Here is a 26,282-nt window from a genome sequence, read left to right as displayed (position 1 = left end):
AAGGTTCTGCACAGCTACTGAGGATCATTTGCATGACATTCACAACAGGACTGTGCATGCCAGGTAAAACTGATGATTTCTGAGCTCAGCACTCAGTACTTTGGAGAAAGTAACTACATTCCAATTATTTTCATTTCAGACAGAAGTTCTCAGCCCGGCGGTAGCAAACAGACCCTACGGAGTGCAGATCAATGTTTCTTTTCTTTATAGATTTGGATGATAGAGCCTCGATATGGAAAAGGCTTTGGTGACACAAGGTAGTCTTTTGTTCTTGATTATCTAAGAGAGAATAATATTAAATGCTAAAATAATCTAGGCAAGTACTTTCTTCCATCCCTCTTGCTGGATGCAGCATAAACGCTGTTTTTTCTCACTCAAAGATCAAGCAAAGCTGAAAAGCAGAGAGGATCACTTAAATCAGTGCTATGTATAATATATAATCAGAGCTTCAACCCTGCCTTTGGAGCACACACACATGTGCTCACACACATAAAACACATGCAAATGTGACCCTTGACAGTACTGGTAAATACTGCTAGAATCTCTAGAGGAGACTCAACTTTCATTTAAATCCCACCTGACTGACTCCCTGATCACACTCACCAGTTTTGGTGAGGATGCTGCTCTCTTCTCTGACTGCATTTGGTTATTCCAAACCTGACTGTATTGCAACATACCATGAAAGCAGTTCCTGAGTTGCAAGGAGCCCACTGCCAGTACTCCAACCTCTTGTGCTCCACAGTTTGAATACAGCAAGGTGATTTTAAAAGGTCTTTCTATTCGGCCAATCTGGGCCATCAGGTATTTCCATTTCATCCTAGAAAACAACAAAGAGCTAACAGACATACACACAACAGCTGAAATCCATGGAGTCTCTAGCATAAAGATTCTGCACTGCACCAAACAGAAGTAATAGTATCGACAAGGGGAACTGACTGATGAATGTAAACTCCAACATAACAAACAGGTGTTAATATAAAACAAATTGTGTTCAGCCTAACAAGCTCATGTTTAGTTATCTTTGCTGCAGATCCTCTCCCGCCACACTGTGGCACAACATCCAAGACCATTCAGCACTGACCCAGAACTGAATCACTTCTGCTACGTGACCCAGCTTTGTTCATCACTCCATTACATCCCGTTGGCCACAAAAATCAATGGGTCTTAATCAAATGGGCTCAATGAGCCACTGAAGGTACAGACAGTCTTTAAATCTTTTGAGTTTACCTATTAAGCATACTAGACCTTCCAAGCATTGAGGCATGGTTCTAGTACCTCCACCAAGTTACAAGGCACGCTGCAGATGAGACATCACAGTATCACCAGTGTTAGCACACCCCTGAGTGCAGGAACCTGTAGCACACAGCCTCTGATTCACAACCAGTGTTACGATTAGTAGCGGAAGGTAAAGAGATTACTGCCTCACAGATGAAAACAATGACTAGTTCAGCTGCTGCACCTTAATCCTACATGTTTTATGAGCCTGACACTTTAGAACTTGCCATTTAGAGTCTGGTATATCAAAATAAATGAAAACCACTGGTGATCTAAGTCAATAAACCAAACTCTGAAACGTCATAACTGAGAAAGACACACTGTCTAGTCTGCCATCTCTGCTGGGAGAACTGTGGCATCTGGGAGAAGAGCAAGGCCACTGTCTTAAACCACTACTTGTGTGAACTGGCAGCCTTCTGATTCAGAGTCCTAAGGTCCCATGAAATATTCTAGTTCTGCACTGAAACACCTCTAGTACTGAAATTTGACTCCATTTGTAACACCACAGCAAAAGCTGGCAAGCATCCAGAGACCACAAAATGACAAGTAGCTTTGCATCACCTAGAATACTTCTGTGTATGGAGTCTCATCATCATTAAGGTATTCCCCTTCAGAGAAAGCCTCACCCCCAAGATCCAACTGCAGCAAGATTTCTAATGTTGTAAGTAATTACACCTTCTTTGCTTGGTTCCACTATCCAAACAGGGGCTAGTCCAGGCCAATTTAATTTTCTTAATGGAATCAGGAACAAAGCCCATTGTTGATCTAGCAGAAGACAGATCATTGCAGCAGGCTTCCAGATAAGCCAAGCTTGGCAATACCTTTACTATTGATTTTAAGTCACACCTGATCTCAAGTAAGGATGTAATATTACTCTTCTTCCAAATAGAGATGTTAAAATGGATTTGGATGTATGGAAGGGCTACCAGAGTCTGACATAATTTTGAGAAATTTGCATGGATAGAAAGTTTGAAGTTGCAAGCAACCTGATGCTTAAGAGGCAAGAGAAATTAAGATTAACCCTGCAAGCCTATACTTTCAACTTTTGATTTGTATTTTCAACTTTTGTTTTTCATTAGGCTCTCAATCTCAATTGCTAAGCAAAAGGCTTCTTCCCCCTCCTTACCATTCCTTTCTATGCCATGTTTTTCCATGCCCAACAAAGCTAACTCATTAATTTTAAGAAAGACTTTTAATATTAAGAACAGCAATTTCTTAATTAAGAGTGAAAAATTCAATGAAGCTGAACAGGAAACCTGAAACCTTTTCTGAATTAGGGGGACTCGCTGCACGGGTTATTGACCAAAGGTATGCACACTAAATGCTTCTAGGCTCAATCAGTGAACATATAGTTCAGAAGTTTCTCATTACTTTTCTACATACAGGAAGTTGTTGCCTGCAAGTCTTCACAAACATCCAGTTCTAGCCCTTGGACTTAAAAGGAAATGAATGAGAGAGCAGAACACATGCCTACCCCTTTTGCCTTCACTAAATGGTTAGAGGGTTCTTGATCCAGTGTATTTTTGGGTGCAATTTTAACAGAAGCACGAGGAGCAGTAAGTCATACTCCCAGATCGGTGTTCAAAAATCAGTCTTATATAACGGCTGGACAGCCTCTGCTTTTCTAGCTGCATTTTAAAATTAAAATGGCTCTGCTCATTGTTGTCAGTACATATTAGGCATTTTCTGAGGATGCCTACCAGACTACTCCCTTTCAAAGGCTTATGTAGTTGGACACCTAATTTATGAAACCAAGTGACCATACATGTTTCTAGACATTCAGGTTAACTATATGACAATGTTTCCATGTACAATAGTAGAAGTTAAATAACTTTTGTGGATAAAACCAACCACATTACTGCAACTGAAGTGTCAAAGATGGTAAGTTTCTACAAGTGTCTCAGAAGCTAGCACCACCCCCACCCACCCCCCAAAAAGGGGGAAGACACAAAAAGCTAAGCAATAATTGTTTTGTGAGGTTGGCTAACTGAAAACCCATGTGTGCACATGGCCATGAACTTTCTGCTTTTTGACCTATCAGACCATCATGGGCAGTGCCTTATACTTCAGAAAGAAAACAGAACAAAATCAGCTTGGCTTACTGACCACAGAAAGTGAAAAGATTATCCCTGCCCCAAGTGATGCTTTTTCATTTTCACTGAACTGTGAGCACTTAAAGTTGAAAGAAACTAGCTCCTTACAGAAACAGTTTTGGCTGACAACACTGAAATAATTGTGGTCAACAACAAACACAAGCATGTGAAACCATTCAAAACAAAAGCATACAGGGCTTGGAAGAATTTTCAGCTGTGACTGTTTCTGGGTCTGTGTGGAATAAGCAAAATAGTAAAAAAAAGGCATTAGATGTGACCTGAAGAAGCACCGTAACTGTAACCCTGAGAAAGTGAAGACAGCTTTCTGAGCCAAGTGCCAGACAAAGAAGGCTTGTGCTTCCAAGCAAAGTTACAGGGTCTTTGATGTTTGAACGCTACCGAGATAATGAGAAATATAATTTTATAGATTTTTTGTAAATATATAAAATTTCCAATGCCTCACTCCCTCGGTAGTCCTCCCTCTAATGATAGTAACTCAGAATACCCATGCCCTGTGGTTGTGGTATATAACAACAAATACTGTGACATTGCCCTGCTTATTCGGAGGACATGGTGTATGAAGGTCTACCTGTTTCTTTATTCTTTGAATAAGGTATATGTGAAAATATTAACAATTTAACAATAAATCCTAGCAGTGCAGCTGGAATTCATGATGAAAGAATTGAGCCTGGAGTTGAGGGATGACAAAAGGGACTGAGCAGGATTTTCTGGAGTGCCTGATTATCTGAAAAAGTGCCACCTAGACTTTTTGCTATATCTAAGTTTCTACCCTGATCTCAAGACAATCCCTTAGTAGTAATTGTCAACAATTAAACTATGTACTACACATAGGCACCTATCTCAAGGTCCTCCTTGTTCTGCTCTAAATTGTGCAGCAGCGCTTGGTTAGCACGGAAAAGCTTGTAGGACTCTCATTATCTATGGAAATCCACTGCAAAGCTTCAGGATGGTCTCTCTTCTCAACAACCAATGTTGCTAAAATCTTAATCATGGAGAGAATGTTTGTTTCAGACTACATGCCTCGTAAGAAGCAGCTCAATCACTGTGTTAGAAATAAATTTTGTCCTGCCTGCATGCTCAGATTTTTCTGGAATTGTGCAGAGATTTTGAAGAGTTTCCCTGTAATGAGGGGGGAAAAAGAAGGTTATTTAACCTAATATGGTTCCTAACTCTGCTTTATCTCTTTTCTATTCCTCCTTTCTATCTTGATTTAAACCAGGACTCTGTCACCTTCCATCTTTAAAATCTTAATACTAAACTCTCTGAGTTTATCAGTGCTTCATTTCACTAAGAAAAAGTAATACCAGTGTCTATGCCAAGTTCCAGTCAAGCTAACTCCGTCCTAATAAAACTAAATGCCATCACTTTTAGAGAGATTATAATCTTGATCGCATGTAGAATTGTTTTGCAGTGCTCAAATAAGCTGTTAAACAACATACACAATCCGTTCCAGAGATACAGCAGTGATTGTGATCAAAGCCCACTCTGGCCAGCTCGGTATATCAAAAAGGTACTTTATGAGTTTATGTAGGGGAACGGAGCTGTGACTGCAGTTGCAGAGCCTTGTCAAATACTCAAAGCAGCAACGGCAGTTGTAGGTAAAAAAGGACATTAGAAACTGATCCCCCCAAAATGCAACAGATTCCTTGTAAAATTGGCAAGAAGAAGGGGAAGAAGTAGCCAGGAAGGAAGTGAGCAATAGCTAAACACGAGAGAGAGGGGGATCTGAAAGAAAATAAACACCTTTTTTTAGTCAAACTATGCTATCTTTGGCTGACCAGGAGTCTTGGCTACAGATCTCCATGGCAGCCTGGAGAGTGCCAAAGAATTCAAAGAAAACAAGAGCTGGGATCTATTGCTTAAATTCTCCATGGGAGTCAGTCAGGTGATGGAAATAAAAAGCTCCGTTGTGTGTCTGACCCAGGTTCTTACAAGGCATATTGCGGCAAAGGAAAAACAAGCACATTGAAAATGGCAAAATCAGATGACACGTGGACTTTTCTCCTTTTCCTGTTGTGATTCATTCCCTTTGCCCATTTCTCCTCCTTACTGCATTCTGTTACACACAGGAATTAAGAAGTAAAACACTGGGAAGGTCAAAGAGAAGAGAATACAGAACAAGATCCAGGGTTACTGCACTTTTTCTTTTGGTGTTCACCTCTTCTCAGCTCTAGCCTCCATTTTTCACCTCCCTGAACTCTACAAATGAAGCAAAAGAGGATGCTCCTGAACTTAGCAGACAGAAGGAGGAAAATACAGGAGAGGTAAAGTTAGCCCTACCTAAAATGAGAGATATGACCCCTGTAACAATGATGGGACTCCTTGAATACTTAGAGATATCAGTTACATCACCAAGGCAGTCTTTGGACCGAGTGCATTTCACAGCTATAATCCTAGCATCAGTGAGAGTGTCAACCAGTCCTGACTCTTACACATGTGAGGGAAGAAGAGTGAGTCCTAAGCAAGTATGATTTTTTGCAAAGGGGGGACAGAAAACCTGGGTCTGTTACAGACATCCTGTCAGGAAGCTGCACGCTTCAGTCCTGGCAGTTCTGCCTTCATTTTCTGCTGTAACATCAGCAATGATCTCAAGAAGGGAGAAGACGCTTATAAACAGTGGCATGGGGGGGCTCCACCCTACCCTGCAATTCAAGGTCTAAACAGCTGCAAATTGATTGTCTTACCCGGCATCCTCCTCATGGCCAACTCTCAGAGAAATTATTATATTTCTGTTTGTCTCCACATATCTGATTTCAACTGTGAACCTCTGGAGGAGAGGAACAGCATCCTGTGAACATATGGCCAGTTCCAGCACGCAAGACTCCAAGCTCCCAGGCAGGATGGGGCTATGCAGGCTGAACTCACATCTATCTGGGAGCCTACTGGTGTTCAGAAGGAAAATGTCCCCTGTGAGGAAAAAAAAACAGAAAAAAAAAGAAAAAAAAAAAAAGAAGAGACACACAGTGTGGATGGAAGAGAGAAGTAAGAGGAAATAAGAGAGTAATAAGAGGGAAACGAATAAGGGTTTTGATGAAAGAAATAAGAAGAAAGGAGAAGACTATGCACAAAACCCCAAAAAATAACAAAGTAGAGAAAGAAGAATAAAGTAAAAATGAGTGAAAAAAATGAAGAAATGATAGAAGGAATGAGAAGAGAAGAAAAGAAACCAAACAAAGCAGAGTGAAGACATGTCCAATAAAACAAAAGCCAAAGACTTTGCAAGTCAGACAGCAGACATGTGAAGCCAGCCCTGGCTTGTAAAGGATTGAGTTTCCTCAGAAATATCCCGTCTTCATAAGCAAAAGTAGCTTATCCTAAAACAGGGAGATACCAAATGAGTATATTAAGGGGACTGGCTGTTTACAGGGTACACACATACACAACTCAGGCAGCACACATACACTATATGGCTCTTAGTGACTCTTGGGCACCGACAGTGCACTTACGAGTTGTGCACCAGAACAAGCACATGGCAGTATTTTTAGTGACATGTGCCTGAGGCCTCAGCCTGTTGGCTCTGTTGCTACCCCCCACAGCTGATACCAGTGCTGGGAGAAAGCAGATGTCCATTCGAGGGATCTGCAACTCTGCCTACCTTCAACATCTCCACGGGAGGAACTGTTTTCCAGAAGAAGCTGCTGCCTCTCCTGAGACACCAGGACACCAACCGAAGATAACACCCAGTCCGGTTTTCCAAAACTGTCTGTAGACGTCACCCATGAACAGCTTGAGCCGATGATACAAGAGATTTCTGTTGTGAGAAACCAAAGGTTTCAATGAGGCCTTCCCCAGTTCTAGGGACAAGGGTGATGCAGGCATGAATGAGCAGACGTACAGCATATGGGAACTATCTCTCCCAAGACATGGAAAAGTTGAGGGGAAAAAGAAAGTTTGTTTTGTGCAATAACAACAGAGTGTCTCCCACGGCAGGTGAAGTAACATGCCAGAATGAAAAACAACCCTGTAAACTCTTGGCAGGTGTAAATCAGCATCCTCCCACTGGTATAAATAGTAAATTTACATCAGTGGAAGGTCTAGCCCACATGTATATAAAATCCTGAGTGAGGATAATACCTAGTGCAGCAAGGACGGCGAAACTGTATGGCTTTAGCATCTTGGCAGAGAGGAACAAATGAAACTCTAAGGTCAAGCCTCTTTCAGCAATAGAAAGATTTTGACAGAGTCCTAAGCAGAATAGCTGAGCAATGCAAGCTTTACATATTTATTTACTTTTTTTTTTTTTTTAAAACAGCTTTGCTTTCCTCCAGCAGGATGGACAGGAACACCTTCTTAACAAACTCCAGAGTCTATTTGCAGCACTGAGAACACTAGATCATCCAGGCCAGAATTTTTCATAATCAGCATATTATAAACCAGACAAGAAGTAATTCACTGTTCTCTCATCAATCTAATATAAACTCCCTGAAGGGATGTTAGCTGCACAAAGCTCTCCCACGCAGAGTGGGGCTGAGCAGATATGGTAAACTGATATTAACTTGCACGATATTTATTTTCAGTAGTAATAATAATAATATTACAGTAATAACTGGAGGACCCCTAGGCCATATGAGAAATAATAAGACTAAACATTTGTATTTGGGATCCTGATGTTTGGAGTGTATTCAAACCTTGCAAACATGAATGACACAGTGTTATTCCTTTGGTTGCCTTATTCCCGGGGAGAAGACAGGTATAAAGAGCAGAATTAAGGTCAGTAATCTAACAAGGATAGGTGGTTGCACAGGCAACACAGATGGGGCAGAAATAAAAACATAAGAGCCTCTAGAAGATTGGCTATACTTCAACTAAACTTTCAGAAAAAGAAGAAATTGAAGCATCTTTTGAATGCAACAGCCGAAGTAGACAAGTTTTCCCAATTTTTGAAGTCTTATAATGACATTTTTATAAAACACCACCCAGTACGCAGAGGTAAGAGAAACACAGATGTTACAGAGTTGCTGTGGCTTGGGACAGGCTGTGTGTATGCAATGCCAGCTTCCAGTAAGACACAGGATGGAGGGCACTGGCCACTCTCTTGGCTCTGCTGGCTCTAGGGAAAGATGTCTGTGCACAGCTACAGCCTAGGGTTTGATGATCCAGTGAAACAGCTTTAGGGATCTCAACATCCCAGAAACTCCATGGCTTTGTGAGACAAAGCAGAGTCCCGATTCAGATCTGCTGTGCCGTTTCAAATTTATTTGACAGGTTAACTCAGTGTCCCACAGACTTATTATCAGTAGTAGAAATATTTCTATCAGGTAAAAATCTAGTTGGTCATAAAACCCAGAAAGCAATTTCTCTCACAACAGTATGACAGTGCAAGAAAGCAAATTGAGAGCTCAGGAAAGAAAATATTCCTTTTCTATTTTAAATAGAGGCTTACTCGAAACTAATGTTTATGACAACATAATTTCATTAAATCTTACCAATATCCCTGCTTGCAGTAGCAAGGACTGTACAAATGCAAACTTAATCATTCAAACATGCCTCACATAACAAAGCAGTTTGCAGCTCAGATAAATGAACACAACATTCTCCTTCAAAAGCATCTGATTCCCATACTCCAAGCTGTATAAAACCTATCTGCCACAATGGGAGGCCTGAGAGGATCTGAATTCCTGGAAGAAGAGTCTGAAACAGATCAGGGAATTTGCTGACATCCAGTAAAAAAAAAAAAAAAAAATGGACTCTGAGCTTTTTGGCAATAGATAATCACAGAACGGTTTGGGTTGCAAGGGACCTTACAGATCATTTAGTTCCAACCCCCTGCCACGGGCAGGGACACCTTCCACTAGCCCAGGTTGCCCAAAGCCCCGTCCAACCTGGTCTTGAACACTGCCAGGGAGGGGGCAGCCACAGCTTCTCTGGGCAACCTGTGCCAGTGTCTCACCACCCTCACAGGGAAGAATTTCTTCCTTATATCTAGCCTAAGTCTGCCCTCTTTCCATTTAAAACTGTTACCTCTCATCCTATTGCTACACTGATCAAGAGTCCCTCCCCAGCTTTCCTGTAGCCCCTTTAAGCACTGGGAGGCCACTCTAAGGTCTCCCCAGAGCCTTCACTTCTCCAGCTGAACGCCCCCAACTCTCTCAGCCTGTCCTCACAGGCAAGGTGCTTCATCCCCCTGATCATCTTCGTGGCCTCCTCTGGACCTGCTCGAGCAGGTCCGTGTCCTTCTTATGTTGGAGACTCCAGAGCTGGATGCAGTATTCCAAGATAGCAGAGCAGAGGGGAAGAATGCCCTCCCTTGACCTGCTGGCCACACTGCTCTTGATACAGCCCAGGATATGGTTGGCTTTCCGGGCTGCGTGTGCACATTGCTGGCTCATACTCAGTTTTTCATCTACTATTTCTCCCACGTCACAGAATCATCTTGGTTGGAAAAGACCTTGATCATCTAGTCAAGTCCTTCTCCTCAGGCCTGCTCTCAATCCACTCATTGCCCAGCCTGTGTTTGTGCTCGGGATGGCCCCAACAATCACGTGCATTGCATTGTGATGGAAAGATCCATCAAGAAGAAGCTATAACCCTTAAGGTTACACTGGTCTTTCTGGGGCATTCCTCCATTTCCAGTCAGAAATCCAGTGGCACAACTTTCTCGTAAAGGATCTTTGTGATTGCCAGCATCTATCTTGCACCTATATTCTGAAGCAGAAATAAGGAGGATGTAAGGAAGAGGACTTATGGTACCTGGTTTAGAAGGCTGATGCAATGAAACCATCCTACTTTTTATCAGGGAGAGCTTCTGAGGAAGATTTGGTGAAGAAGAGTTTTCTTCATGTGATCCAGAACAGGAGACAACAACTATAACAAAACAAAAAGAACAGGGGAAGATTTTGATGTTTCTATACAGAACTATGCTTCCATATTGTTAAGCATAAACATATATTTAACAAAGCCCTGTTATATTACACTCACCCTTGTTACATTGTACTGGTGCAGTACTGTCCCAGGGATGTTTCAGAATAGTCCTACCACTTCTCAGAAATATAACTACAGCAGAATACTTTACTTAGTAATGTGTTCTTTACTATTCTTTATCCACTCACATTTTTACCAGCTTATATAGTCTACATAGACACTGTATATTCCAGCAGTGCCCATGTTGCAGCACCCAGCTGCCTGCCAACAGGTTGGACAGGGCTTTGGGCAACCTGATCTAGTGAAAGATGTCCCTGCCTGTGGCAGGATGCTTGGACTAGATGACCTTTAAAAGCCCCTTCTGACCCAAACCATTCTATGATTCTGTGATTAGAAGAAGAGTTCAACTGTAAAATATATGCTATCTATACAATACACGACATGGATTTATCGGCAATCTTTTGGGATGACCTGTATAAGTGCTCTCATCTTCACCAGACAAGAACACTCTATCTGAAACTAACACTAATGAAACCTTCGCATCACTGCACACATCCAGAGATTTCTTTCTTACTGCCAGGTACAAAGCCTGGGATTTTCAAAGGAATCAGGTAACTTTCCTGTATCTGATATCTAGAACATGTAGTCTGTCCAAAACTCTTCTTATTAATCCCCCTGTACTGCTCTATCTCAGGGATCCCTTTGTCATATAGCTATAAAAACCTTCATGGGCAACTGTGACATTTGATCCTGACTATGGCACCAATACATACACAGTACATACCAATACAGACCTTAGAGTCCTGATATAAAGTTTGGTTGTGCTGGATAAAAAGACCAAAATCTCAGAAGATATAGAAGGCCATAGAAATTATTTTCTATTTCACCAATGTGAATAGTAAACCCAGCATGCTAAGATTAGCTGATTTTAAATGGAGGCGGTGTTCTGGATCAAATTTTTGTTATTCAAAGGAAAATAAATTTACCCAAACTATTATCCATTGTAGTACTTCTGACAATTAAATGTTCATTACCTTCTGACCTCTCTTTGGAACAACTCATACCAACAATGGCTTTCTTATTTAACCAACATGTGCATGTGAAAATACACAAATCCCAGACTAAGCACGCAGTAATCTTTATTTAAGATTGTCTTAGTCTTTTCTAGGAATCATAAACAAGTTGAATAAAACGTACTTATTTTCAAAAGATGTTCAAAGACAGGGAGATGCAAAATGAATTGCTTTCAAACCTCAGCCATGTGTGTTATGAATTCAGCAATATAAAAATGTGAAACCATGTCAGAGGAGACAGGAACCTTATTCACATGAATTGCAGTTGAGAAAAAAAAAAGTATAAACATCCCATTGATAATAGCTAAGATATTGTCAGCAAAATGATTTTGAACAGTAATATGAAAACATACAGAAGGATCTAGAAAAAGAAAACCAAAAACCACCCAAAACTTGAACATAATCTTAAACTTTTTCAAACTTACCACTGCTTTTGGTTTTTCAGCAGTATCTGGTCTGATTTTAAAATGCTAAAATTATTTTCATTTTAACATATATGGCAACATGCACCATTCAGTGAGTAAAATACTGTGAAATGTTTCATAACATAAGAATGCTGTATCCTTCCATCTTTTATTATAGTACTAAAGGCATCCATCAGTCTTCATGGGGTTCTAAGGAAAGGATAACTTTAGAATAGAACAGCATCATGCTGCAGCAGACACATGGTGTACTGATAACAGACCTGTGGTCTCCACAGACCAACTGTCAATCCCTACATCTTTTCCTGACTCTGTGTTCAAATATTTATGGATATTAATGGTGGAAAAGCTGATTCTGCACTTTATAGCAGATCAGTGTCAGTGTGTTATAAGTAAGGTATAATTGGATGAAATCCTCAAAAACTGTGAATTCTTACGTGGCACTTAGCTGGCCAAAGTTTGGGCAGCCTTATGAAAGGCTTGTCTTATGAAAAATACATGCTAAAAATCAATCATGTATTGCAAACAAATCTATTTTACTACATTAAAAAAAATTCTGCTGTGGAAAGAGAACAAGACCTTCTGACAACTTGAGTCTGCTCCTCCCAACTTATGTTCTGTGTCTGTTGAGACATTGCTCAGTCCTATATGTCCTGATCTTTGTTAAGCACTGCTGTAGGTTCAGTATTTACTTCCCTCAGGGCTTTCTGTAAAGCCTGTTCCACCCACTCATCTCCTTACAATCCAAGTTGCTCATATATTTTGGAAATAGCCTAAATATCATGGGACCCACAAAATGTAGTACAGTCACTGCAGAAGTTCTGCTAGAGACATTCCTCCTGACAAAACTAAAACTTAATCAAAATATCTGACTTGCACTCCCCTCCACCCATTACATACACACCTTTGGGATTTTCCTCCTCTTTTTCATTAGCAGACAAGTTTCAGTGGCAGATTTACCATGAACAGAGACCTAATCTACTTGAACAATGAGTTTACGGCTTCAGTGTGAAAAAAAATCCACTGCCATTGGTGATGGCTGAGACAAACAAGGTACAACAGTTTTTTGTACCATTGAGGTAAGCGTCTATGAAGTTTGCTGGTCTGGTATTAAGATATATTAACACTTTACTGCTTCGCCACAGAGAGCACTGCATGAAACTTGATCTGCTAATTACATTATACGCTGTGCATTCTGTCAGCAACACCCTATTTTTGGCAAAAAAACCCAAGAGGGTTCATTCAAACACCTGGTAACAAGCCTATTTGCCTACTCTGGGAAGATGCCACTTACCGAACTGGTGATATGAGAGGAAGAAAAGGCAGTCATTACAGTAGAGTTCACTGAAAAACAAAATATACTTAAGATAGAAGACCCTAGATTCAGTGCTAGGCAAGGAACTTGTTCATATGCGCCCACAGAAATATGTCCCCATTCATTTGTTTCCTCATAGCAAGGAATTTCTGGCTATGGCTGAGCAGAGGAGAACTTACAGTATGATGATTCCATACAGGAGATGCGGATAGTGGTTCTGTAACACTCCAGTCCAGCCTACACTCTGACTTTATATCTCAATTATTCTTCTCTCTCACTCATTCAGCCTCTCTGAGTGAACTTAAAAACTAGTGCAGAGTCACTAAAAGAAACTCTTCTTCATTTTCTTTTGAAACTGGGAACTCCAGAGATGCTTCTAACGACCTCACATCATATCCTCTCATACATGCTTGTATATAATTCTTGTATGACATGAATTTCAGCATTAAACAAATAATAAAGACTATTGTTTATCAAATACCTATTTTCTCTGTTTTGATCATCAAAAGGCAATGATTTAAGTGAAAAGAAATAAAAGATGGAGAGAAAGGAGATCAGTGATTTTAAGCTAGGTCTGCCATTAAGGAACATAAAATGATCAGGAAGAAACAGTAAATGTAACAGTACTCAAATGTCACAGCAAAAATATGGGATCTTTTAACAGTAGAGTACAAATCCATTGCTTTTTCTGTAATGAAACAGTAAAATCAGAAGCCTCCAGCACTCAGAAGGTAATTCCAATTATTTCACTATCTTACAAAAAACCCCATTCGGACAACTGAAATTCTTCCTGAATCCTAATGTTATTTTGCAGAAGAAAAGAAAACTACAGAAAATACTTAGAACTCATGATGGTAAATCAATTCCAGGTCAGCAAAGCCATCTTCCTTTAGAGCATTAAAAGAATTTCCTTTAGAGCATTTTCTAGTGTTTTTCCCCATCTAATATCAAAATACCAACTCATTATTTCTCACTGCTTCTCTGAGAAGATAAACTACAGACTAACAGACCTGACTGTCAGGAAGTCAGACATGGTGAAAAGGCGACTCTTTGTCTCCTACGTATCCTAGCATTTTTCAATTACTCCTAAACCTTCCACTTTCAGCTCAATAGATAATCTCTCTCCTTCATGAGTATTTACAACTTTAAGTTATTAACACTTCACCTTGAAAATATCACTGTGATCTCCTGCTACTTGCTATTAAACTTTTATTCTTTGCTCATTAGTTGGTTGGTCCCCATGTCCCTTGCTTAATTCATCACTCTTTTTGTACTCTGTACAGATAGATTGCAGGTAATGATCAAACAGGGGAGCAACATGACAAAATGCAGTTTTGCCAAAGTTTATTATGTGAGGTGATACTTTAGGATCTTCTTAAAGCCTTCTCAGTTTTTCAGGGTTCTTACCAAAAGGCAGACATCAGTGCACACTAATGCCATGCTATGCAGAATGGTCGTTCTGCTTTGTCTCCAAATGTCCCTGTTTATCTGTGCAACAATCTCATCCGTCATTTTAGCCAGAATAAAACCTCTTACTTTATCATCTACCATGACACCAAGTCTTTCTCTGGCATGTTTTCTTACAGAACAGGTATTCCTGTCCTCCGTAGGTGTATTATTTTCCTTCGAGATAGTTGGTTTTAGTGCACTGTTGAGTTGGACTCTGCCTTATTTTTCCCTATCTTAACCTTTATGTTACCAGAAGATCACCAGTACCCTTCACAGAATCGTCTAGGTTAGAAAAAACCTTGAAGATCATCCAGTCCAACCATTAACCTCACACTGACCATTCCCAACTACACCAGATCCCTCAGCGCTGGGTCAACCCGACTCTTCAACCCCTCCAGGGATGGGGACTCCACCACCTCCCTGGGCAGCCCATTCCAACGCCCAACAACCCCTTCTGTAAAGAAATGCTTCCTAATATCCAGTCTAAATGTTCCCTGGCTCAACTTGAGGCCATTCCTTCTTGTCCTGTCGCTTGTTACTTGGTTAAAGAGACTCATCCCCAGCTCTCTGCACCCTCCTGTCAGGGAGCTGTAGAGGGTGATGAGGTCTCCCCTCAGCCTCCTCTTCTCCAGACTAAACACCCCCAGTTCCCTCAGCCGCTCCCTGTACGACCTGTGCTCCAGACCCTGCACCAGCTCCGTTGCCCTTCTCTGGACACGCTCGAGTCATTCAATGGCCTTTTTGGGGTGAGGGGCCCAAAACTGAACACAGGAATTGAGGTGTGGCCTCCCCAGTGCCGAGTACAGGGGTCAGATCCCTTCCCTGTCCCTGCTGGCCACGCCAGTGCTGACACAAGCCAGGATGCCATTGGCCTTCTTGGCCACCTGGGCACACTGCTGGCTCATGTTCAGCCAGCTGTCAATCAGCACCCCCAGGTCCCTCTCTGACTGGCAGCTCTCCAGCCACTCCTCGCCAAGCCTGTAGCGCTGCTGGGGGTTGTTGTGGCCCAAGGGCAGCCCCCGGCATTTGGCCTTATTGAAACTCCTACAGTTGGCCTCAGCCCATGGCTCCAGCCTGTCCAGGTCTCTCTGCAGAGCCTCCCTGCCCTCGAGCAGATCAACACTCCCACCCAACTGGGTGTCATCTGCAAACTGACTCGGGGGGCACTCGATCCCCTTGTCCAGATCATCAATAAAGGGAGTGGCCCCAAAACCGAGCCCTGAGGGACACCACTCGTGACCGGCCGCCAACTGGATTTAACTCCGTTCACCACAACTCTCTGGGCCCGGCCATCCAGACAGTTTTTTACCCAGCAAAGCGTGTGCCTGTCCAAGCTGCGAGCAGCCAGCTTTGCCAGGAGAATGCTGTGGGAAACAGTGTCAAAGTCAAGGTAGACAACATCCACAGCCTTTCCCTCATCAAATAGGCAGGTCGCCCTGTCGTAGAAGGAGGTTTGTCAGGCAGGACCTGCCTTTTATAAACCCATGCTGACTGGGCCTGAGCATCTGGTTGTCCCTTATATGGTTTTTAATGGCACCCAAGATGACCTGCTCCATGACCTTCCCTGGCACAGAGGTCAGACTGACAGGTCTATAGTTTCCTGGATCATCCTTTCTGCTTTTTTTGTAGACAGGTGTCACATTTGCCACTCTCCAGTCCAATGGAACCTCCCCAGTGAGCCATGATTTCAGGTAAATCATGGACAGCGGCTTGGCGAGCACATCTGCCAACTCCCTCAGCACCCTTGGGTGTAACCCATCCAGTCCCACAGACTTGTGTCCATCCAAGTGGTGCAGCAGGTCTCTGACCACCTCCTCTTCAACTGTGCTGACCTCAATCTGCCTCCCCTCCCCATCTCCCAGATCAAGAGGCTGGGCGTCCAGGGAACAGCCAGTTCCACTGCTAAACACTGAGGCAAAGTAGGCGTTGAGCACCTCAGCCTTTTCCTCATCCTTAGTTACCATGTTTCCCTCTGCATCCAGTAAAGGAGGGAGATTCATTTTTTTGTTATCCTTAACAGCTGTAGCCAAGTTGAGCTCTAGCTGTGCTTTGGCTCTCCTAATGTTCTCCCTGCATAACTTCACTACATCTTTATAGTCTTCATGAGAGACCTGGCCCCTCTTCCAAAGGCAATAGATTCTCCTTTCGTTCTTGAGATCCAGCCAAAGGTCCCTGTTTAGCCAGGCCAGTCTCCTTCCCCGCCTGCTTGTTTTACAGCACATGGAAACAGCCTGCTCCCGTGCCTTTAAGACTTTGCTCTTGAAGTATGACCAGCCTTCCTGGACTCCCATATCCTTCAAGGCAGCCTCCCAAGGGATTTTGTTAATCAGTCTTTTGCAGTTTTTAAGTTATCTTCTGACTTACTGCTAAAACTGTCAAATAACACACAGCCCAGAATTTACCCTTACAGGAAACCTACAGGCAGAGTTAGTCAGTAACAATTCCTATTTATACTTTAATTTTAAATCTACATGTGACATAGTGAATTGTATCAGCCCAGGCACACACCGAAGTACATATCAAGAGTTCCCAATTTAAGTATGTAACTGAAGTTGGAATGCCCTACATCCACACTATGAGTTTTGTCAAACTGGTAAACTCATTAAAAAAAATTAGACTGCATCAAGCTGTCTTTTCAAAGAAGCTCTTTAGACTGACATATAATTATAAATCCTCTTCCAGTTCTTTAAGCCTATACCATGTGTTCTGATATTTTTACTCATACTGATGTTAAGGCAGCAATCTTCGTATTATCAAGTCTTACTCACATGAGTAGAACGTATATCAGCACACAAAATTAAATGCAGCCATCCAGCATATTCCATTTACCCTTTTAAATACTAATGAAACATTAACTTTCTTTCAGTTCTCCAGATTTCTTCAGTATCACAGCACTTACTGAAAAAATTCAACATGGATGTCTTCTAAAGCTCCTTAGCTAGTTCTTTCAAAATTCTTGAACACAAGCCGTCTTGACCAATTGTTTTACAAACAAGGCATTTTAATAACTGCTTTTTTCACAACATGTTTGTATTATGAAAACTTTTACATTAATTCAGTGTGACGGTGAATCATCAATTGTTGGGGTTTTTTTCTAGAAATGTTTATTGAACTCTTTTTCTTTTTGTCTCCATTATTGACAAACCTACCACACACATCTATTACAGACTCATATAATCGTTAAGGGTTTTTGATACTAATGCACTTGGAAAACATCCTTAGACTTCCTAACTCTGCTGCTGATTTCTTCTTAGTTTCTTTTTCTTTCTTCCTCTATTGCTAAATTTTTGGCTTTTCAGCTTCCTTTTACTGCAAGCAATGTACTTTTTTCCTTATTTTCATACCAGCATAGCCTCCCTTTCAAGTATAGGCTTGTGGCTTGCTAGCCATTTACACAAACAACCCAACCATTATGTGCATTTTTATGTCCACAGCCTTTCGACCAACAGAGTTAGTGTGACATTGTTTTAAACTTTGGGAGATTTATCTCTTCTGGAAGTACCAAGATACATCACTTCAGATGTTATTTAGGCACTAAAGTCCATTTCTTAGACTATCTAGACTGAAGCACATGTCAGACCACTTCAGATTTTATTCTGTTTCAAAGAAGTGTGTATTCAAGCCACAATCACTTCCACTTGTATAACACCTGGGTTTAGTTCTGAGCTCAGTTCTTACCTCAGTTCTTCACTTGCTGAGAATAAGTCTCAGATAACATTGTAATATGTGATACGAGGATTTGCATTCAGGTGTTGTCACTACTCAACATTTGCAAAGATGCTCTCACACTGGCACAATGAAACTTCCAAGATGTCACTTGCATTGAAGACTGCACACACACAACAGACACAGATGCACACACTTTTTTCCTCCCCTTAAACAAAACAAGCTAGTTTGTATTTCATCCAGGTCTTTAAACAGATTTGACAGTCTACAGCAGTCATCAGCAAGCACATCAACATTTATTTTAGGTATTAATTGATCTTTTGGCTTTCAAGATCATTTGGTTCAATGGCTAGGGAAAGAAGAAATGTCGGGTTTGCCACATAATAGTGTTCCCAACCTACTTCTGTCCTTCGATTCCAATCACAGAAATCCTCCTTCCTAGTCTGAGAAATTACAGTTTATCAGCATTTAGGTTTAGAAATTAGTAATTCCATTCCATTGCCACTTGTCTATGAGCCAGCCTCATCACATTAGTAGCAGGCAATTCAAGAACTCCTCTTTCAGTCCTTGGTGCTTTGATTAATGTTATTCTCAACTCCCTGCTAAACAAGTGATTTTTATTCCTTACTTTTCTATCATTTCCTTTGGTTGCTAATTTAATATCATCCGAACCAATGTGGCCTAAAAAGTCTAGAAGATTGCTTCCCCTCCAGTGAGCTGGAGGTCAGTCAAACCACAGAGTCTCTTTTCCCCAGAGAATATAGACAAACCCAAGTCTTATGCAACATAGCTGGCTAGCAGAATACTTAGACTTTTTTTTTAAAAAAAAAAACCTTTCCATATTCTTTTATGTGCAGAACATGAATGGCATCTACAAACATACCTTGTCTATGCTCTTCTTTGGCACCATTAGAAGTTTTCTAAAAATTAGTTATATTCTGCAAAACTAAAACCAGTCATTTATGCTAGTATGGATTTTCCTTGTAGTTCCTTGCTTATTTACTTCAGAGAACCTACTCAGCTGTTGCAACCCTATCTGGTATCCCACCCACAAGAAACAGAACACCACCTCCTTGCCCACCTGCTGACTTGTGACAAGAATCTTCCCTGAAGGGTTCTAAGTGGATCAGTCTGAAGAGCTTTTCACACCAGGCACTGAGCAACTCCCTGTTACACTGTTCTCTTGGATTGCCAAAGGTCATCTGCAGTTTCCATAACATGCAGAACGACTAGAGATTTGCAGTTGTACAAAATTCCTACAGTCCTCTTTCCCATTGCTCACAGCATGTCTGCTTCCTTGCTACCTGTAGTTACGCAAAATGCTGCTTTGTCTCTCATTTCCTCACTTTCTCTATTTGGTCACTCGGTGCCCAACTCCTTCCCTGGATAGTGATGTTTCCTGAATCGAGTTGTCCAATGACTCTTTACCCTCTACGCCTTGTAGAGTGCGTACTCATCCTTTCATGCCTCAAATCTTTGCTTTTATTAAAATCACCATGTTGCACTCAGGGAAAAAAAAAAAAAAAAAAAAAAAAAAAAAAACTCTTTAAGCTCTGACACAAAATACAGTACATTGCAGGTTTCCACCACTGTGCTACAGCTATTTGACAGAACTCACACATAAAGAGTTTTGCCCATGCCATCTACATTTTTCTCACAAAACTCACCTACTATATACGATATGAGATGGAATTCTTGGGTCCTCCTCTTGATACTACTTCCCTAACTTGGCATATTGCCTTTGAATAGCAACTTACTAATTATGATTTCTTACTCAGTTTTCAGTGTACATGTACATCTACTGAAATAGATCTGAATGACTATTTTAATTACAGTTGAGAAATAGGCTACCAAAACCTCTTCTTGAAATCCAAAAATATGCCATCTACTGTGTCCTCCTAATCTACTAATTGTGTAGTGTATAAATGCGCATACTCACGTGTACACATTGTCACATTAACTTAGAAAGATATTTCTCTTTTTATAGCACAGCTGCTCATTACTCATATGTCTATTTTTATAATACTAACTGCTTATTACTCACAGATAATAAGGACTAGGTTTTGCATTGTCTCACCTCTATGAAAGCTGCCAGGAATCAATCCCATGCTATCCAATTTTCCGAAGGCTTTCCAAGGACCTTTGAGATGCACTGTTCAGGGAAGCTCCATTCTGCCCTACTTCTTACTTTCTCTTCTTTGTTCAGGCTGGGGTGGTTGCTAGCAGAAGAGGCATCTACTCCTTTTCTGCTAATTCTGTACAGAAATTATACTGACAGCTAACACAGGTTGTACCGATGGTTCTAAATAAGAGAGATTTGTCCATATGACCTAAGGCTTCACTGGCAATCAACTTCTGTATTTCTTGGTAGAATTTCATTGGTCTGAGCTACAGCCTTGCATCTGAATGTTTGGCATTCCTGGGGTGATGGCATGTAAAAAACACATTTGCTGTTTATATCACATCTGTGTTGGAGACAGCAGAGTTCCAGATGCTGAACTCAATCTGGTATCTTTTCTTCCCTTGCTCCTCCATACACATTAATGGGGAAAGAAAAATTTGTAATAAATTAAGAGAGACATAACTGTGTTTTTCTCAGAGGGAATATGGATCTTCTTGGGTCTGAAAATACTGGCCAAAACAGAGGTAGGAAAAAAAAAGGGGGGACGGGACACATGACACCAGAAAGTATCAGGAGTGTTCAATGAACCAAAAAGTGAACTTTTTTTTTTTTTTGATTCCTTGAGACCTTTTATTCTCTTTTCAAACCTTAAAACGCTTTTTCATTTTCCTGCAATTAACCCACCATCCATTCTTAAGGAAAATTTTCCTTTCTCATTGGTTAAATTTTTTAGGGTAACCTGGCAATATTTTTGATCTAGTTTACAGTCAGGCCACGCAAACAGTTATATTGTCAAAACCACAATGACAAGCTGTGGGAAGAGGAAGGATGCAAGCCTTTTCAAGCTGGCTTTGTCATTAGAGGAAAGGGATATGAAATTGCACCCTAAGATACCTGTTTTAATACAAACTGTCAAAGAACCATCATCACAGAGGGAGTATAGCTTGGATGACTGACTTACATTAGACATATAACTCTGAGATGAATAAAATTAAGGGGCAGGTGTCCAACTCTTAATAGAGGTTTTCAAGCAGCTCCAAAGAAGAACCAAGAAGGAATACAAGATGGAAATACATTTTGCCTTCCAAGGGAACAGCACTTCAAACCCGTTGTGCTCTTATGCATAAATTTAGAGGAAGAAATAATTGTTTTATTCCTTCAGAACAGCACTCACAGGGTTTTTCAATTGCAGCTTAAAAGGAGATCTGTATGTGTGAATTCACACATGTAGATGTGACAGGCATAATTAGTCACAAGGGAAGGTGAAGGAAGATATAAAGCCTGTAGACGCAGAGAGAGTTAGAAAGCGGAAGAGAAGGGCTCCCTCAAAAGACTGCTCATAGCCTCACTCTCTGCTGATGACTGTAAAATGCTGAGCCGTGATTATTTTCTCATGGCATGTTTTTATATGAAAATGCCAGTTCCATTACTTAATGGGAAATACTAATATCTTCCAAATATTCACGTGGAAACTATTATAGCATTTTGTTAAGGTCGAAACATGTCTTCTTTACTCCGTAATCTGCTTTGAGTTCAGAGTTTGTAACATTAATGCAGTAAAATGGTGTAATACCTAGCTGAAGGAAAATATTTTAATGCTTTCAAAACAGACTTTGCCATACTGACTGACTCATTTTGATTAAGTCAAAGCATAAATCTGAAACAATTTGGTTTGTGAAAAATGTTAGGATTTTGAGTCTTCATCATGATTAGAAATGAAACAAGATTTCCAAAATCAGTTTCCCGTGAGAGAGAATATTTAGTTTTCAACAAACTCATATGCTAAAATGCCAAAAAACACTCTGCGAGCTGCCTAGAGTGAACAGCAAACCTAGGCAAAAGAGAAATGGGAGACATAATTGCTAGACAGCTGCACTCTAGAAGATGTTCAGCTACAAGCTTCAAGATGCCTCTGTATTTTGTGGCCTGTGGCAGGAACAATGTGTCCCTGCCCTTCAGCTTCCATGGCACATCAGGGCAACATTTTGCAGCAAAAGAGAAATTGTGTGCCAGCAAGAAAGTGAAAGAAATATAATTTTCAGATCCAGGTTTTGATTGAATTATTACAATGAATGTGGAATTGATCCTGTAGAATTCAATTTAGTAAAAAGAAAATTATTTTCGATTACTTGATTTCACACAACATAACTCAAGTGGAGAGGACAAAAGTGACTTTAAGCTGTCCTTGAGCTCCCTTGATCTCCGAGGTTACTTAATATTCCTTTCTATCCTTGTTTTACTAGGAACAGCCTTAGGAATGCTCTGCTCCAAGAATCCCTCAGGGGCTGCTTTGCTCACAGAGGCCATCCAAGCACAAAGGCACATTTCCTGCACTTTTTTTTTTTCTTTGATCTACTTTTGACACAAGGGTGGCTGCCAACAGCTCTTCATCATCTAAGGATTCCCCTTTGAGATCTTAACCCTTGCATAGCAGCATAAATCAGCTATAAGGATGCTCCATAAATCATTGTAAGCATTTTTATTAGATACACACCTTTCTCTGGTAAATCTTCCCAGACAGGAACAGAGGTTCTCTTGCCACAAAGCCACTACTCAGAAGCAGGGTTCCCATTCCTGCTCTGCTATTAGCCCTGAGTCACAACCCAGTATAACAACACAGGCGATGGGATCAACCTCTTGGGGATAGTGCTTTTAGCAGAATGAAATGAAAGTGTGATGCAAAGACTTGGCTGCTGTTGTCTTACCCACCCTCCTGGTTCACCTAAAGGAGAAGGAAGAACTATCACGGCCAACACTAATTTCATTCTCCAAGACACTTAGCCAACAAATCCTACAAGTTTTTCTCCAATATTCACCTTCTGTATGAATCTGTTAGGAGATTATTGAGGGATCTGAAACTAATCCATACATGGCAGATAATTCCATCCTTTTGTAATTTCATATCAGAAACAATGTTATCTCCTAGTTTTATTAAAACCTACCAAAATGCACTCTCCACTGAAGAGCACATTCACTACTGAAGAGTGCAACACTGAGAAGATACAGGTGGCAGAAGAGAAATGCCTAAAAATTTACATGCTCCCAGTTGATTTCCATGTTAATACTCAAAGTCACTTGCACAAACTGCATGCAAAGTGCTTCTCAATACAGCTTTGTCCTGATGAAATTATGCACATTTGTGCACTGTGATATTCACAAATATGTGATACACACACAAGGCCATTTGCACAACAGCCCGACCAGCAATGAAAAAAGAAAACTATTTTGCCACATCTATTTTTAACAATGAGAACACACTCAGATATTAAATTAAATCGAGTATATATAAACCAAGCAGCTCAGTATATACAGTTGTTTCCAAGATGTGACAGTGACAAATGTAGCAGAAAAAAAAAATTAAACTATCACTTTGGGAAAGCACCAGATGCCATGTTTTAAGCTGAAAAATTCATATTTAATCAAAAAAAGGACAGTCTAATCCACATAATATGTTTTAAAGAGTGAGTACCCATTTCATTTGGCCATATCAAACTTTAAGAACATTGTTAGTGATTTCCTGCTATTGAGCATACCATACTTTCTCTTCTAAATCGCAAAATCCTCCTTGTGGAATTAGTCAACCCTGTGAACTTCCTCTAGCTCCTTTGCTTTCCACACCCTTACTAATGATTGGCTGCTTTATTAAGAAGGTTAGGCTATCCTTGCCTTTACCTAGTCTCTTTAAAATGGGGCTCTGCTCTCAGCTTCCCTTTAATGAAAAACAAGAGGGAAGAAGGGGTTACACCACACCTTTAGAAAGACAGGAGACGGGAAGAGCCTGCTAGTTAGTTGCTTCTACTTGCCTCTATTCATCACTTCCAAGACTGCCCCAGAGATGACTTTCAACTCAACCCAAGGAGGAGCAAGGGATTAGGAAAAGTCTAAACAAATAAATCTAAAAGAAAAGTGAAAGGGATGGCAAATTCACCACTAAATAAATAAGTCAAACCCAAGAAACTGCTCCTGCCCCCAAAAAAACCTTTTAAAAAAAAAAGAAACAAACAACCCACATACAATTTGAGCAGAGTGGTTAATAAAGGGGAGAAGAGGTGGAGATACCAATTTATTTTTTAACTTGGAGACTGTGGAAAATGCTGTTAAACCGTCAGTTATATAAGGACACTTACAGTTACATGACTACTTCTAATATTTTCCTGGTACATGAAGAACCTCCGTAAAGAAGGCAAAATTTCTTGCAGCAGGAAAAGCTCCCAGTTATTGTCTTCCTAGTATTGAAATGCAGTCTGGTATCAAAAGCATGATGCATGATTTAAAGTACCGATCTAAGTATGAAAGTGTAAGAACAAGGCTCAAATCTATTACTCTAACATAGCACAAAACTCCTGTTGGAAAAAAGCATCCAGAGGAGGAATCAGCAGTAGATACATAGAGTGTATAGAGTAGATAGCATAGAGTGTAAAATGAGACAGATTTGTTAGAACCATGATATTGCTGGTTGTCCTTGGTTTGATGCTGGTATAGATCCATTCAGAAATGGTACCTATTATTACCAAGCACTACTATTAATGTTTCTTCTGGGGTGGAGTTTCACAGTAATAATGTAGCAAAAGACTGTAAACTGCATTTTGATTACCATAGTTATGGCTTCAGTTCTCATTTTGTTAATTAATTTGAAAGATAAGTTCAAATGTATCAAGGTGAGCTGGTCAAATAGCAAGTAATTTGTCCTCATAGTTATTGCAACGTTATCATTCATCACCTAATAGTTCAGACTCACAAAAGAGAGGAGCATGCAATCATTACTGCCTATGCTTGATGTCTTTACACCAAAGACAAATTAACTGAGCAGCAATTAAAACACTAACATGCTGGGAAACCAGACGAGCAAGACTTTACCAAGAATGTCACCCAATTACCCACCTAGCAGAAGTGAACATCAGAATTTCCAAGAGACAGTCAATAGCAAACTTTAATGGAAAGCAACCGTACAATTTGCATAAAGAGCAACTGTCTGGAACCCTTAAAAGAGTTCAGAAACAACAACTCCAAAGTAAACTCAAGGATGAAACAGATTTTTTTATTTCTTTGTACCATCTAGAAAGCTAAAGACATTGTGATACATGGTGATAGAGACAGTCAGCAGCTGCCAAAGAAAACCCCCAACAGCAGCAGATAAAGCCCCCAGCTGAGCTGGAAGGGGTCAAAGCACAAGAAACCGTGTGATCACAAAGTCCAAAGATAGTTGGTGCAAATGTACAATGAGGCAGACCCACACACTGCGTTGCCAGGTCGCTCTCCTATCTTCCCATCTTGATCATCCAGTTCTGCATTCTACAAAGTGCTACGTCTATGAGTGAAAAAAATTTACATAGTTTTAAAAAGAAGAAAAATAGCAATAATTGGTAGGATTAGTTGTTCGTAGTCTCTCATCTAACAGGTTTGCTATCTAGGACCAGGGCAAAAATTGGCCTTTTATCAGCTCTGTCATGAAATTTCTCTTTTATCTCAGCTAGATCTACTGGCAAGCTTCCTACTCTTTCTTGCAACAGCATCAACGAGGGTTTGAACAGAATATATGACTTGAAAATGTTTCACAAGGGTACAGTTGCAATGTTAGCCTTTTTTGTCAATATGGAGAGGCATACCAAAAAGGTAACATATCCTAGACAACAAATAAAGAATAAGGGGCGTTGAAGTTCAGGGAAAGAAAAAGATGTGGGTAACTAGAAACTTGTTATCCAAACATGTCTGTTTCTATAACCAGGAGAGGAATGTGAAAAACAACCAACGTTACTGTTTTATTTACTTTTTCCCTTTTTCCTACTTGGTCACCCTCATGTGAAAATCACTCTGGGCTCTATGACTTCAAAGGATAATAGCTTGTACACAAGGAAAGATACCTTCACCATTTGGCTTGTAATTTAATATTATGATAATGTTTTCTTTTAATGAAAGAGCAGAGAGTGTTTATTTGAAAGTTGGCTGCTGGCCACCTCTTTTTAAGCTGTATGAGGCTGTGGTTTC

The 26,282-nt window shown here is 40.5% G+C and overlaps 1 protein-coding gene across 1 annotated transcript in view; it reads right to left on the bottom strand.

Annotated features, from left to right (window-relative positions):
- The window catches only part of LTK (leukocyte receptor tyrosine kinase), a 107,188-nt gene that overhangs the window by 51,858 nt on the left and 29,048 nt on the right, over positions 1–26,282 (bottom strand). Inside the window, exons 2-5 of the mRNA XM_026849359.1 lie at positions 10,080–10,193; positions 6,985–7,140; positions 6,074–6,296; positions 678–817 (exon numbers count right to left, since the gene is read on the bottom strand). Of these exons, the coding sequence (XP_026705160.1) occupies positions 678–817; positions 6,074–6,296; positions 6,985–7,140; positions 10,080–10,193 (633 nt within the window). The remainder of the gene's footprint in view (positions 1–677; positions 818–6,073; positions 6,297–6,984; positions 7,141–10,079; positions 10,194–26,282) is intronic.

Source organism: Athene cunicularia (genome assembly GCF_003259725.1).
Source record: "Athene cunicularia isolate RWA chromosome 5 unlocalized genomic scaffold, athCun1 chr5_part1, whole genome shotgun sequence".
NCBI lineage: Eukaryota > Metazoa > Chordata > Aves > Strigiformes > Strigidae > Athene > Athene cunicularia.
Note: the sequence above shows the minus strand (reverse complement) of the source record. Positions and strands in the feature narration are given on the sequence as shown.